At 35.3% G+C, this 16,649-nt stretch overlaps 1 protein-coding gene across 1 annotated transcript in view; it reads left to right on the forward strand.

Moving 5' to 3' along the window:
• The window catches only part of LOC101426665 (probable ATP-dependent RNA helicase DDX60), a 94,755-nt gene that overhangs the window by 29,689 nt on the left and 48,417 nt on the right, over nucleotides 1-16,649 (forward strand). The window contains exons 7-12 of the mRNA XM_071208622.1: nucleotides 4,823-4,938; nucleotides 7,282-7,448; nucleotides 10,806-11,058; nucleotides 12,427-12,590; nucleotides 14,806-14,955; nucleotides 15,825-15,974. Coding sequence (XP_071064723.1) covers nucleotides 4,823-4,938; nucleotides 7,282-7,448; nucleotides 10,806-11,058; nucleotides 12,427-12,590; nucleotides 14,806-14,955; nucleotides 15,825-15,974 — 1,000 coding nt within the window. The remainder of the gene's footprint in view (nucleotides 1-4,822; nucleotides 4,939-7,281; nucleotides 7,449-10,805; nucleotides 11,059-12,426; nucleotides 12,591-14,805; nucleotides 14,956-15,824; nucleotides 15,975-16,649) is intronic.

Raw genomic sequence — 16,649 nt, forward strand, 5'->3', positions numbered from 1 at the left:
TCCTATTTGATTTTCAAAACAGCCCTATTCATTGTATTATCAATCTCTTCTGAAATCACATAGTTTGTGGTACAGAAGGGATTTGAACCCAAATCTGTCTGCTTCCATAGTCAGAATGTGTGACATCTTGTAACATCTTTACTCCATCTGCTAAAGCTCATATGAAGAGACCAGCTTGAATTTAGGTAGATCTCTGTGTGTTGTGATTAACATTAGGTCTGGTTATTTGTGGAAAATTAGCATTTGTCTTAGATAAAATATATAAAGATCCTTTTGAGTCTCAACCATTGAATCATGTGGAAATGTATGAATGTATTTTATTAATACTGATGATTAAGTTTAAATTTGGAAAAATTTTGTTAATGTTATAATTTATTTCCTTTGCTTTGGTCTATAGAAAAATTGGCCTATTTCTCTCTGTGGATCAAAATAAACACTTGTCTTTTTCTGATTACATAGGGACTTCTTGACTCTATTTCTCAAAAGCCTTTAACATAAATTGAAATGAAATTCGACTTCAGTTTTCTCAAATACAGATTTTACATTTGTGACAATGTATGGAATATAAATTTGATTTAAACATCCTGATTTGCAACAATTCTATTGATATTTATTTTGTAATACATAATTAAAATGTTTAATTTGTTTCGGAAACACTTGTATCATGATGGTAAGCTATGATTAGATTTGGTGTTTAAATATTAATTATATTTCTGAATTCTACCAAGGATCAAATCAAGAAATTCACAAAGTAGGGCTCATTCCTCTGAAATCTGAGATTATAGAAGATTTTGCTGGAGATATTTTGGAAGAACTACCTTTTGTAAGCAGGTATTTATAGAAAAACTTTGCCTGTTTGTGGTATTTATATATTTATATCTATATATAACTGAGTTTAGTGGACTGGATTTATTGTTGCATATTTTAAAGTACAATAACTAAAGTTCTAGGTGGAAGATCTATTTTCATGAGGATTTTAGTGAATTTTAATTTATTCCTATTTGATTAATTTTTAAAATATTTACATATCCTCTTTAAACCCCTTTACTACACTCCTCACATGTTTATGTGTCTCCTTTATCTTTTCCTCTCTAATTGGTGTGACACAATTTACAGTATAATTAAGAGAGTGGATGGCTGAAGTATGATGGTAGCCAAAGTACAGAAAATTAAAGGGCAGGTGTGAGATGAATTATCTCTGTGCATTGTGAAATCCTTAAGAATGATGTGAAAAGGAGTAGTAAGGGGAAAGACAGTAAGCTCTGTTCATGATCTCAGTGAAAGAAAGATAGTGACAAGGAGGATGACTACAACAAGGAAGAGTTGTTGCAATTGACAGTGAAGTAAGGCTGCAGGAGGCTTCTTAAACTAAAACGTATCCATTCTTTATCTAAAATTCAAATTTACCTGGGCCTCCTATAATTTTGTTTGTTAAACCTAACAGTCTTATCCTGGAGACATGCTTCAGTGGAGTAGAAGCACGAAGCTGTAAGGAGGAGCAAGGAGGGTACAAATTGCCTCCAGGTCCAATAGTATGGGAGTACTTAAAGGAAAAATTAGTCATCAACTGAGGAGGAAGCAAAAGAAGAAGACAAGGTCCTCAAGGGAGAGTCTGGTGATACAGAAAGTTGATGAAGGGAATACTTAAAGGGGAATTTGGGCTATAAGGGAATTGCTGATGAGGGTCCGTGAGTTTCAGAAGACATAGTGAAAGGGTGTAATGGGGTCTTAGAAGTTGACTCATATGGAGACTTTAGAACTCTAAAGTCTGAAGAGATAAACAAGAATTTTTGGCCTGATGGAACTCGTTCTTAGGGCTATTTTGGTAGTCCAAATATTATCCTTCATTCTTGGGATTACTCTTTTAGGCAGTTAATGGTAATGAGAAAAGAGTTCTGGAATGTACTGTAGGGAAGGCATGGGCACTGGTGGTATCACAAGGAGAACTCTAATGCCTCTAATCTATCTTCCTAAGGCAATGTCGGCAACTGGGGCACACTTACCAGGAGCAAGATACTCTGTGGGCCCCACCTTCACTCGTGCTTAAGGCAGTAGGAGGGCAGCAAAGGTTATCCTATTAATGGCACATATGGTGGAGATGACAAAACAAATCACTGCGAAAGTAACAAATCATTTTGCAATGGTATTTACTTTTAAAATATCCATATTTTAAAAAAAGGAATGTTTATCTCTACATTACACCATAGAACAAAATAAATTCTAAGTGGATAAAAATCCAAATGTTAAAAACATGTGGCATACTTGTAAAAGAAAATAAAAGAAAATGTATTTATGATTCCAAAGAAGAGAATGAGCACTTAAGTAACACAAACCCTTAAGCCAATAAGAAAAATTTATCCATTTGACATTAAAATTAAAAAAGAAAGCACCAAAAGGATTAGAAGATATTTAACATGCATAAAGCTAACAAAGGATTAGTATAAAGAATTCAGTATGAAGAATTCCTACAAATCATAAGAACAAGATGAAAGAAACAGTTGAAAAAGAGGTAAAGAATAGAAGCAGTTAATTAAGAGAAAATAAGATGTGGGATTTATCAAAAGACATTGTGAAAAGATGTTTAACTTCACTCTTAATCAAAGACATGAAAATTAAAACCACAATTAGACATTATTCGACACTCTTCATTTTGGTAAGATTTAAAGGAATATGTGATGCCAAGGAAATGCCAAAGATGTGAGGCAATGGAAACGCTCATACAGTGCTGGTGCGCCTGTAAGTTGGTAAACCCTGGTGAAGGTCAAGATGTCCCTACCACCTGCAATTCAACTGGAGAGAAGTTGTGGGAGATTTGTACAGTGCAATGTTCTACAACAATAAAAAAATGAGCAGTGTATATATTTATATATAAATATAGTTTTATTGACATGTATGAATCTCAAAAACAAATTGTTAATGCAACAAAACACATTGGGGGAATGATATATTTGTCATGATGTCATTTATGTTTTTGCAGTAACAGATATCCAAGAGACTTCAAATGTGTCTGCAATGCTTTATTTCTTTAAAATAAGTAAGATCTGAAGCAAGTCTGGGAAATCATTAACATTTTATAATGTGCCTGGTTATTCCCTTCATCAACCAATTGATGACTTTAAATATCAACCTTTTGTTAACAGATCTCATGTTTATATCTCTGGCTATATAAATATATATATATTTTTTTGCTTTAAATTCCAAAAATTGTATCTAGAACCACTCCTCTGTGCTCCTAACTCTAATTGAAAGTCTTATAGGGAAGTGGATGTGGCTCAAGTGATTGGGCTTCTGCCTACCATATGGGAGGACCCAGGTTCAATCCCTGGGGCCTCCTGGTAAAAAAGAAAACTGTGCCTGTATGGCAAGCCAGTGCCCATGCAATGAGCCAAGTGTCTGCTCAAGTGCCCGCACGATGAGCCAGTGCCCGTGCAAGTGAGTTATGCAGCAAGATGATGATGGAACAAAAGAGAGATGAAGGGGAGAGTCAAGGCGAGGTACAACAGAAACTAGGAACTGAGGTGGTGCAAGTGACAGGGAACCTCTCTCCACATCAGAGGTCCCCAGGATCAAATCCCAGTGAATCTTAGAGGAGAAAAATGAGAAGACAAAAAAGAGAAATAGATAGAGAAGATCACACAGCGAATGGTCACAGACAGCAAAACAGAAGGGTGAGGGGGGAAGGAGATGGAGGGGCAGAGAAAAAAAAAATAAAAAAAGAAAGAGAGTCTTAAGGGCATCTCAGATTCCATGCCAAACTCCTGATCTTCTCCCAGTGTCCCTTACCTATATCCTCTTTTTTTCTTCTAGTTTCTCAGACCATAATTTGTGGAATCATCCTTTTTTCTCCTTTTATCCCTCATACCACATCCAGTCTGTCAGGCAAACTTGTTTGTCTTTGAAAATTCGTCTACAGTGTGACCTTGCCCTCTGCATGCTTTCTGCCCTCCTACCCATTCTAATTTCCTCTTTGGCTTCATTTCCTACTTTCCACCCCATTTGTTTGTTCTAACCCATGCAGGCATCCTTGCCAGTTATTGAACACACTAGTCGCTTTCCTACCACTTGCTCTTTTATTTGCTCACAATGTTCTTACTCAGATATCCTTTAACCCATCGTGTGACTATTTTCTCAGCACGGCCTTCCATGACTATCCCATTTAAAACTGCACCCCCTCTTCCTCCCAGCACTCTCTAGCCTGTTTCTCTGCTTTGTTTTTCTTCATCATGCTTTTCACCATCTGACATACTGTGTATCTTATCTTTACCTCTGTATGTTATCTGTAATCCTCTGTAAATATGTGAAATCCACAAAGACAGTTCTTTTTGTCTGTTTTGTTCATTTATGTATCCTCAGCATCTAGAAGAGTATGTAGCATACGGCAGGTACCCAATGAATATTTCTGTAACCAATAACTAGTGGTTTCATGGGTGTCACATTATTCTCTAGTATTTTTTTATAAACTTGAAGTATTTCACACACACACAAGCAAACAAGCTATTCAGAAGGGTTTCTCAGTCTCAGAAATCTCATCCTACATAGTTGAGGTCATGTGCACTCAGTTGTTACTTGGTACTTAATTCAATACCACATACAAATAAATTCTTAATGTGAACTTTTATCTTGAAAGAGATGACAGTGCTGCAGATATTCTTGCCTATTTTGACCATTTCTTCATGAGATGCATTGTTATAAAAACCAAGTTTTGTGCATTTATAGTTATAAACATGAAGGGCAGAGGTCCTTTAAATAATTTCATGGTTTAGAGTAGAAACTAAAAAGAATCACATATATTGCATGATGTATTCTTTTTTTTTGTTCCCAGTGATGACCCTGATGTTGCATTTTTTTCTAAGAAGAGAGAATTTGATGAACTCACACACTGGCATTCTTCTAGACCTCTCAGTGATGATTTTGAACGAACTAAGTGTAACAGTGATGGTAAATGTAACTTATATTTAGTAAATATTTTCAACATCATTTATTAAATAATTATATATATATAAGAAAATAAATGACTTAACTGAGAAAGTTTCAATGAAGTCTAATTTAGAATCTCCCCTTTCTGCCAACTTGCAAATTTCTAACTCCTTTCAGAAGAGGATGGGGAAAAGTTAGTTTCTATAGTATGAAAAATGGGATTCCAATTAATCTGGTGGGGGGAAGTACCCATTTTGTCCAGACAGGATCTTTAGTCTTTATTTTGCCTAGATTGCTACAACAAATTACATGTTATCATTAAAGTTCCTTTAGCTTTATGCTCTTTTCTTGATTAAAAATTCCTATTTTATAATCTTATAGGGCCCAATGCTTCTGATAATCATTTGTTGTTATTGTTCAACTTATTATCTATATTGACTTTCTATAAAATAATGCTTAATGATTATACTTATCAAGCAAAATAAATCTCACATACTTAAATAATCAAATTGTTATTTTGGTAGTGAGAGATTATGGTCTAATATATCTTTTAATTTCATCACCTTCTTGGATTTCAAACTGGTACAGGAAAATTGGTATAGGAAATACTGAAAACCGTTACACACCGTTAGGATTCATTATGGCATGGAAGTGGTAGCCAGGTTGATGTTGCAGGTATTTGATGCCTTATTCTGCATCATCCTATTAATTGAGACCTTCTATGTACCCAGCAGTGTGCAGAGCTCTGGGAAAACAGCAAGCAACATGAAGCACATATTCCCTTTCCCTTACTGCTCATAGAGCAGAGAAAGCAGCTGTTAAAACTTTACAGAGCTACTTATTTAAACTCATGATGAGTGCTGCCTGCAACCAGGAGCAAAATCTGTGAAGAGAGTCTCCTGGAGGGGTTAAGGAATTTTAAGCCCAAACTTGAAGCATAAGGAGAGTTAGGTGAGTGAAGGTGATGTGGTGTGGTAATTGTAGCGACCAGTAGGGGGACATCTAGCCTGAAATGAGGACTGTGACGGGAAGAGGCAAGAGAGCCTGGAGTACAGAGAGGGATGTGAGATGAGTGTGGGTATGCAAGCTTCTGAGGCCTCAGTGAGGATTTTGAATAATAAATCAATGGGAAGATACTGAAATGTTTAAAGCACGTGGCCAAGGTTTACATTTTAGAACCATCATTTGGCAATAGCACAAAGAAAGGAAAGTATGGGAAGGGCTCAGTTAAGATACAAGGAAACCAGGCTAATGAAGTTTGGTCTTTGGGGGCACAGTGGCAGGGAGCAGAAGCTTTGCTTCCAATCATTATCAGAGTTGGGACCCACTAGCTTCAGAGCAAGTTGTGGTGGCTGGCCCTACTTGTGTGGTCAATCCTTACTTTACAGGAAGTTTGCACTTAGCTGTACTTTGGCTCCAGAGATTTGTGCTGGTTGGAGAGACGAGGTCCTGGTGGGTGAGCCTGTGGCACAGTGAAGGATCTAGCTGTAGCTATTTCAGTACATTCAGTGCTGGACTGGTCATTTGGTGCTTTGGGCACCCTGAATTGTATTTCCAGCTTCAGGCATTTTCTTTCCTATTGCTGAATTGGGAAACATTCAAACCCTTCCCAGGAATGGTCCAAAAAGTAGTTAGGGAAATTACTATCAGAAAGAGTGAACAGGACCTAGTCAGACTTTGGTTTCATTTTTAAGGACACGGTATAGGCATGAAACTGTTGGGTCAATAGATAAATTGCAGAAGCTCAAGTTGAACCCTTTGTCTTAGCAGTGATACCTTCCTCTGAGTTGTGTCCAGTACTGCTTCCGACTAGGAATAGTCTGCAGATTGGTAATAACTTGTTTCCAGAGTCCGTTTCATGACATGACTAGGAATTTGACCAAGTTGCCATCGTCAAGTGCTTCTGACCTAATTTTGGGAGGGTTCTGGGAGACTCTGCTCCCAGGCTGGATTCTGGTGCAGAGTTCTCGTGTGCTTTGTTCTTGACCCCATGCCTGCTGCCATCGACAATGCCAAAGCAGTGGTGTTTCCTTTTGTGGTTCTGATGCAGTGAAAGGAAAGCAGGGCATAGCTCATCACTGGCTTATTCTATGGGTTGTACCCATATGGTTAGTATGCGTATAATAAAAGTGAACATGCAAATACAGACATTGATTTAAGTCCTCCTATGATATTTAAATATGGCTCAAATATGTTTACTTTGTATTTCTATATCTCAATCTCCGACATTTCTGTAATTAGATTAATGTGAGTTTTTAAGATCGTCAAGGCCTTTATCATGAATGTTCTAAGAATGGAATTCTTATTTATAAGTAATAATGTTGGCATATTTTACTAATTTAATTACTAATTTATTTTCTACAGCTAAGTGTAAAGATGCCAAAGAAAGAAGGAATATACAGAAATTACATCACTTTTATCATGTCATTGGAAAATCTATGATAGGAAGTAAGAGATCAGTAAGCATTGTAAGAGACAGAGCTCTGCCACCTCCAGCAAATTCTTCTGTGTCGAAGAAAAGCAAATTCCAGGTATATTCCTGATCTAGAAGGGCTCAAAGATATGTGTGCCTGAGGTTCTACTCTTTCCATGTGAGACCTTTCACAATATACAAGACTGCAAACACTGGCATTCTCATTTCTTATTAGAGAAGAAAAAAAATCCTTTTAAAAAATAATGAATAGGAGATCAAGTATATTCTAAACTCTAGTGATGAATTTCAAGTGATAAAACAATTCATTCTCCTTTTAGAATACTTGTACAATGAAGAAAAGTATAATGAAGGAAAAAAATCCTAATAGGACCTTTGCATAAAGTTAAGCACCATTGGTGTATTGGTGCATTCCTTTTAGTGCCGTTTTCTTTTATAATGTTAAAAACCTTTGAAACCCAATTTCTGAAAGTATAATCTTCCGTAAGATGGCCATGGTATTATTTGTTTAATATTTCCTTGTTGGAATATAGAAAAATAGGCAAGAAAATAAAAGGGAGAAGGAGAAAAGAAAAGAATAAAATCCATGATCTCACACCTTGCAGGTAACCACTATTAATATTTTGGTGTACATCCTTTCAGTCACTTTTATTCATATAGTTTTTTAAATGACTATATTTTAAGCTATTTTCCCCACCTACTAATATATAATAGATTTCTTTTTGGGTCATTAAATATACTTCCATAATAGCACATTGTTTCCCAAATTTTAAAAAACATTTGAAAAAGGTTATAAAGGTCAAACATGAAAAAACTTAAGGTTATCTAAAAAAGTATTTTAAAAAGTGAAAAATCATTAAAGTTTCAAATCCCTCCCAAGTTGCCTCTATTAACTTTTTGGTGAATAACTTTCCAAATATTTAAATAGACGCACATGCACACAAACCAAACATAGATACAGTTTTATTACCTTTTTTTCTCTCTAAACAATCTATTTTGGAGACCCTTTCTTTTAAATGAATTAGTTATATATTTTCCCTTTAATTTCATAATATTCTATAATTTTCCCCTTTATTGTTGAATATTTACTTTGTTGCCATTATTTCAGTATAATAATTGTGCTGCAATAAACATCATTTTGTCAAAATCTTTCCACTGTCTTTTATACTTAGAAAAGTGATTGCTGGATTTAAAAGTATAAAAGGTTTTAGGGTTTATGTATATACATCTATTGATATAGTCTCATTTAAGACTTTGTAATACAATTTGTATTGTATTAATACCAATGATAATCTATGTTATTAATTGAGCTTAAGTGTAAAACAGCATGCTTAAGAGGCATAGTCACTGAGTGACAAAGTAAGGATTTACTCTGGAATCTGACTTTCATCGCTTAGTTATAATGACTGGTCTCACCAGTGTCTTGTTTTGTTTTGTTTTTTGCATTCTTACCAACAACAGGTTTTAATCTCAATTTCTTTGATCACCAGTAATATGAGAATCTTTTCAACATTTAGAGTCCATTTGTGTTCTTGTCCTCTGAATTTCTCTTTCATATCTTTTATCTATTATTTGCTGTGACATTTTCCTCTTGCTTATTGATTGTTAATAGCATTTGACATTAAAAGCATAATTTTTTTTTTGCCACATACATTGAAAAATATTTGTGTAGTCTTTGTTCTCCATATTTGTGCTTAAGGAAGTTTATATTTTTGGATGTTATCCCTAAAAGTCACATCTTTGGAGATACTTTCTACAGATGGTATGGCTGAGCTGTTACTACTTCCATGAGGTTCTAATGCCATTTAATTGGTGCTCAGGAATTCTTGAGATAGCCCAATTTTTCCATACTGAGATGGTGGAGGGTGAATGAAAGCTAAAAAAAAAAAAAAGACGTACTCTAAATTTGGACAAGAATTTTTTGACAGAGATTGGCTAAACCAAATACGGCATGGCAAGGGTTAACTACCAAGCCATATTTGGTATAGTCAATCTCTGTCAAAAACTTCTTGTCCAGGCTTCGAACATTCTTTTTTTTTTCAACTTTCCTTCACCCTGAAACTAGAAAGAGACCTTGAATAAAAGGGGGAAGTGGTAAAGACAAATGAGCTTATATAGCTAAGAGACTTAAAAATGAGTCGGGAGGTCATCAGAGGGGTTGCACTTACGCACGTCTCAGCAGGATCTCAGAGACAGTCAAAGTAGATACAACCCCAGGTAGTGGTGCTCCTGAGGGCTATGGAGACACCCAGGTCTTATGGTCATGACAGGTGACTCCAGAGTTCAGTGCCTTGCCCGTGGGCCCTACTTTGGAATTGTGCTCCTGAGTGTGATGGAGTTGGACACAGATGTGACCTCTCTAAGCTGGCTTCTTTTGTCACTTTTACTGAACCTGTGGGTGGCACTGGGGTTGGTGTATGCTCAGGAGACTTGAATCTCTGGACTGTCAGCTGGGCCCCGAGCCTCAGCAGAGTGGCAACACCTACTCTCTGGTTCCTTGGACTTAACCCAGGTCAGCTAACAGAGAGGTCAGGATGGTCAACCACCACACCAGGGAACCGAGAGAGTCTGCAACTGCAAGTAGGAAAATTCCATCCATCAGCCATGTGGGATCTAAGCCCCCCTCTCTATTTAGAGATGGAGTGGACATTGCCATCCCAGGGTCCTCAGGATGGAGGAATAAAATATGGATTAGTGTGGAAAAAAGTATACAGTGCAAAAGGTAAACCATGATATAAACCACTGACCATGTTTCGATATCTGTTCATTTATTATTACAAATGTACCATACTCATTTAGGATATCATTGTAGGGGAGGATGTGTGTGTGTGGCGGGGGAGTGCGGTGTATAAGATTTCCTAATATTTTCTATGTGACTTTTCTGTAACCTAAAGTGTGGTTTAGAAAATAAAGTGAAAAAAAGAAAACAACAACAACTGAATATGGCAACATTCACTATTTTATGGAATAATAAAGATCTTACAATATTAGATCTGATTTTGCCAGTATTTATAATTCCATACACTGTAGTCCACCCAGTCTTAATAGAATTCTTCTGGAACTCACTGGGCAAAAGTGGTATTTGTTATTCTAGGCAGTGGACAACACTCCAGGGCAGCTTTTGTGATTACACTACTGTTACTATGATCTTTAAAAATATATTTATATAAATTGGGCATTAATTTGAAATGACTTTGGCTTAATCCTCAGACTTGGACGGCCAGGACACTGGCTTCTGCAGTAAAGGATGAGAGGAAATAATAAGTGAGGAGCCAGAGAAAGGCAATGACAAATTATTGTGCTTGTATAAAGAGTGGATGCTTACATTTAATTATTTGCAATCCCTTAGGTCTTATTTGATGTGCTATTTCATTACCTCAGACGCTAAACTAATGTAATATCAAATGTACTATCTCAGAAACATTTACTTTTATAATTTTCTCTACTTTATTTTTAGAAGAAGAAGGCAGAGAAATTTATTGAAGAAAATCAGAAAAGACAACTAGCTAAATTAGAAAAAAAGGAGGAAGAAAGATGGAAAAACTTGTCCCTAGCAATTGAGAGGGGAATTAAAGAAAATCCTAATTTTGGGATAAAACGACTAGAAGATTTTCTTCAAATATGCCCTGTCAAATCTGTAAAATTTACTGCAGAAATGGCAGGATTGGGTGCCATTTTTAAACTATGGATGGAACACTGTAAAAAACCAGGTATATAAATAGATTAATTTTTGAAATTTGTTGAAATAAAGACTGGTAAGGATAGAGCAAAAGAATTGTGATTGGCCACATATTTTGGTTCTTTTGTTATGACCTGACTTCAGGAACTCTTTCTGATTCCTAAGATGATTTCCTTTTGTTTGATCCAGTAATAACGTTAAAGTTGTGTGTGTTAGGTGGTGGATAGATTCCATTCAAAATTCAATTCAGCAAACAGTTCTTCAGATCCAGCTGTGAGCTAAGGTCTATGTTAAGTGCCAGTGAGAATTCTGAACAGAAAAGCCTGAATCTTGCTCCTAAGTGTCTCTCAAGGGACTTAAGCACATGGTCAAGTAACTGTAAAAGTAATAAAATACCCACAACTAAGCACAATAGCAATGAACAATTAATGACCAATTGCTACATTCTAATTTATTTATATGTATATTGTAGATATATACTTGTAGCCTCATTCAATTATCTCAGTCCTTTGAGGTGCTTCTATTTCCTTTATACATAAAAACATAGAGGTTCCAGGAGAATAAATTATGTGCCCAAATATCAGTGAGAAAGCAGTATTTTAATATCCCACTCTAATTCACAGTATATGCACAAATTAAATAATTGGTAATTTTGGAAAGAAGCTCAGTGTTATGGTTAAGAGCCAGAGAATGAACATTTTTGATTGGAAGGAAGATGGAAAGATATTCATCCTTTAATTGGAGTCAGAGGAACATCCATATTAAGTGAATAAATAAGGAATGGCCATCTTTTTAAAGAATCTCAATTCATTCCAGACTTCACATTAATTCTTATGATTAATAATAACTATTATCGTTATTGTACCATTTTATGTGTACCATTTTGTTTAATCCTTATAATAACCATATGAGGTGAGACCAATTGTTGCCCTGTTATACGAATTTAAAAAGAGACTTGGACAGATAACTTTCCATATTTCTAAATACGGCAGAAGCAAATTAAATTTAAATTTTAGATAAACAATGGAAGACTTTTAAAATCTAAGTATGTTACATTTAATATTTGTCCCAAATCAGTCAACCTGCATTTTTTTTAGGAGGTATCAGAGATTGAACCCAGAACCTCATACATGCAAAGCAGGCACTCAACCCCTGAGCTATACCCACTCTGCATCATCCTGCACTTTTATTTGCTAAATCTGGCTGCCCTACTCTAACTCAAGTGCCCACACTCTGAGCTGTTATGAAATATTGGTGGTTATGAATTCTTTCATTATTGTGAGTGGTTCACATAAACAAACTTTTTTTTTCCTGTGATAAAATTAAATCAGTTTTGGGGATTTTGTTGTAAATATCTTGCTTTACTTCAGTTATGCACGCAATTGTTTTACTTCAACAGACGCAGAGTCCAAAGATATAAGCATTGTAATCCAGATGATGAAAAGGATTCACATAATTCATGAAAAATATTCAGAACTCTTACAAAATGTGCATCGACAAAAAATAGCCAAATATCTAAAATATATTGGATTTAACAATTTGGCAGACTCATTATGTCCTCAGGTAAATGCTATAAAAATTATGACATTCATCGGTGTGTGTGAAATATTTTATGGAATGTATTTAGATTAAATATACAAATTAGTTTAAGTTAGCATATGGTTGACCATTTATTATCTTGTATAAGTACAAATATAATATTATTTATGGATGTGTATGTGTCTAGAATAAATGTTTTACTCATATCAGGAGCTTCTCATCTCGCTCAGGATAAATGCTCTATTAAGACCAGAAGGCTCTATGTATCTGGGTTCCTTTTGCATTCCCATTTCTAAGCACTCTGATGTGTGAACGCAACTTCTTTTTACCTCAGGGTTTTGCACCAAAGTGTCTTCTGTTTGACATTTATTCTCTCAGATCTTAGCATGGCTTAGCATTGCTGTAAATGTAATTTTTATATATTGCCTATTTCTGAAGACTTCTGGAAAGAATTAATCCTCAAAGAGATGGAATCAACTTCACTTAGTTTTTGTCTAGGAAAATCTCACATCTGATTGAAAACATTTTTTTTTGGTCAAAATATATCTTACCAAGTAATAAATCGAAAGCCATAAAGATAGTACATTTAGAAACAGGATAGCTGCACTGGTGCTAATGCTTGGTCTTAGACAGGTGGGGATGATTTTTGTTATAAACGCACAGAAGGGCTAAGAAGGGGGCACCAACTCAAGATGACTGACTAGAGGCGGGAAGCTTAAGAAGCCTTCCACTTCCTCCTTGAACTAGTCCTTCTTTGTAACTTTCCTGAATCTCCACATTGACTTACCATGGAGATCCAGTCTTTTGCTAGGCTGCCCATTCCTGACGAAAGCTAACATGGTCAGCAATTTCTCCCTAGCTGTGTCTTCCTCTCGTGGCCTCCGGATGATTCTGAGCCACTCTTCGGCAATTCTTTATTTCCCTCTGGAGAGCTTGATACTAGATTTCCCAGGTGGCTTTAGCTCTCCTTTATAATATTTCGCATCAAGCATGGAAATAGCCCTGTATCTTGATTCTCCGAGGGTTGTAACTAAAATTTGATGGCCGTGTTTAACAAGTCTCTTGAATCCTTGAGGATACAGAAACTAATTACAATACAAAAAATATTTTGACACACTGTGTGAGATGAACTCATAGTCTCAACACAACCGTTGTGTGTACTAGACACCTCTTTCTTTGGCCAATCTCTCTCTATCTCATATTGTAAGGCTTTATAGCTTACTTCTCACAGACAGAATTATGAATCCACACTCATTTGAGGGACCCCAAAAACTGGGAGACAACTATGAAAAAACAGAGCAGAACGAAACAAAATCCAAAACTTATTGATGATAATGATGATAATGGACAGAAATCTAGTTTCCAACTGTTTCCAAATGCTCCACATCTGAAATAGGATATTTGCTTTATCATTGCATGACCAACATTTCTGTTACAGCTTTTTATCTTTCTCCTTAAACAAGAAAGTAAGTAGAAAAAAACTGGTAGTTAAAAATATATATATTTTGGCAGTTTTAAAATGGAAGTTTTTCCTGCTTTAAGCCACAATGTTTCAAAACATGTTTTCCATTTGATTATCAAAAATTCAAATTATACATATTTACATTTCCCAGTGTTTTTAAGATTATCATAATCAAGAATGGAAGTTCTGACAAATAAGTGATTTTCTTGTGATGGTGGGTTTCTAAGTGGTAAGAGTTTACCCATTGGGTAGAATTATTTAATTTAAATAATTTTATTTGTAAAATAATACACATTAATTATTTAGATCCATATAAGAATATTTCCTTTACCAAAGACACCCTTTTAAGATGAATATGAGTTCCTTAATTGATACACAATTTTTTATTCAGGGGGTTGCTCATAGTTAACCATTATCAAAAATTACACCAATTTTCAGTTAGAAACCTAATTTAATATTGTATTTTAAATGTATTCTTATGGAAAACGGTACTGCCATGTAAAACAGCATTTTATGTTAATATTATAGTGATGATACAACTGTATCAGAGTAGTTAATACGTTTACTGGAATAAAAATATCACCCTTTCTTTGTTTACTCTGAAATGGAGTTATACAGTTTTAAGACTTGTAAGATATTGAAAGAAGCACGAAAATAATGATCCTGATGAAACAAAGTAAGCAACAATATGATTGATAGTAAATTTTCCATGAACACACTAAATATTATAAAATAGCCTGATAATCTAATATATATAATACTTTTTTTTAGGTGAAGGAATCAGGTACTGAGAAGGATATTTCTGAATATTCAGTTCACATGGGAGCAGCTCGGTTTCAATTAACACACATGGGGCCTTACTTATTTCGAGAAGAAAGAAGTGATCCAGATCCCAGGGTGCTTCATTTTATACCAGACACATGGCAGGTATTTCTCTTAAAGATCTGTGGCCTGGAAAAGCCAAGAAACTCGATGGAAGCAGTTGGCTGGGACCTTATTGTGTGAAACCAATTTTGACTATTTAAATCATTATAGAATGCAATGTCATGTCAATGAAAGTAAACTGTGCCTTGAACTAACAGATAAAGGAACACAGCAAGGAGTCAGTTGAAAGGAAAAAAAACAGTAGTCGTGGTGAATGGTGGAGCCTAGATGCAAAACTAGGCACTCTAACTCCAGTTAGAGACTGCTCTTAAATATTACACTATTAAATTGTCATATATATCCAAGTAAGTTCACATCTAAAATATAGCACCATATATATATATTGGGCAAACATTTACTGTTTTTTTTTTAAGTAGTGGTGCTTTAATATTTATACAAATGTTAAATAACTGAGTCATTCTAGTATACCATAATACGTTATAAATATAGGGCCTATTATATATATGTATATGTATTTTAAACTGTGCTTTCTACCCCTTAATCATTCACTGACCCTTAATATAGGAACAGAAAAAAGGAAAGACAAAGAATAGCAGATTCTCTGAATTCAGCCTGAGGTTCCCCAATTCAGAAAGTAGACCACAGGGCATTTTAGGATGTCTATTTTACTAGAGTATTTTTAAGCAGGTTTAAGTGAGCAATTTTGTAAGAGAATTTGGGATGTGAATTGAGTTAAATGCAAATGACAGAACTTGGGGATTCCAATAAGTTAGTAGCATTTTGAACACTAGTACTTCTCAGAAGGAACTGAGAATACTAATTAGCCTTCGCTTTAGTTGAAGTTAAATTAAAATTTGGTAAGTAGTTTTGTAAAGATGAAGTGTGTGTATGTGTGTGTTTTTCTTGTTTAGAGGGAACTTCTTGATGTTGTAGACAATAATGAGTCTGCTGTGATTGTTGCTCCAACTTCATCAGGAAAAACACACGCTTCTTACTACTGCATGGAGAAAATCCTGAGAGAGAGCAATGAAGGAGTAGTTGTATATGTTTCTCCAACAAAGGTACACTATGTTTCTTATAGTACTTTTTCTCAGCTGTGATCCTGTGCTCTTAATCACAGGAGGCAACAAAGTGTACAGGTTCCAGTTGCACTAAGAAGGTAATAGTGCTTACTTCATGCTATTATCCTAGTCCTACATGAAATGATGTAAGTAAAGCTTCTACTATATTATTTGGCTGTATACAATGATCAATAAGTGGTACCATTCAAAATTATTTATTCTATTGTTTAAATCTCTTTAGAAATGTATACAATGATCAATAAGTGGTACCATTCAAAATTATTTATTCTATTGTTTAAATCTCTTTAGAAATTTAGGTACCAAACTTATTAAAAGACAGGACTTAATGCTTTTGAGAATCTTGCTGAAAGAAAGCATCTGAAATCTGTGCCCGGGGTTACATGGCTTAAGTGTATGCACGAGTTCATGAGAGGCAGAGAGGGGAAGAAGTAGGTCTCAGTTTTGCCAGCTCTGTTGATGGATAAATACTCTGTGAAATAACTCTGGCAATAGGTTTCTTCCTTTACGGAAACCTGTGTAAAATGAAGTCCAGTGGATTAGGGCTAAATCAAAATGTCTCTCTTCATCTAGGAAAGAATTCAAGGTATTCCTGCCACGTATTTTTCTTAGGAGAATAGTCAATGACTGGTCTTCAAGATGCACTGAGAAGAGAAG

The sequence above is a fragment of the Dasypus novemcinctus genome, chromosome 1 (assembly GCF_030445035.2).
Source record: "Dasypus novemcinctus isolate mDasNov1 chromosome 1, mDasNov1.1.hap2, whole genome shotgun sequence".
In the NCBI taxonomy this organism is placed as follows: Eukaryota; Metazoa; Chordata; class Mammalia; order Cingulata; family Dasypodidae; genus Dasypus; species Dasypus novemcinctus.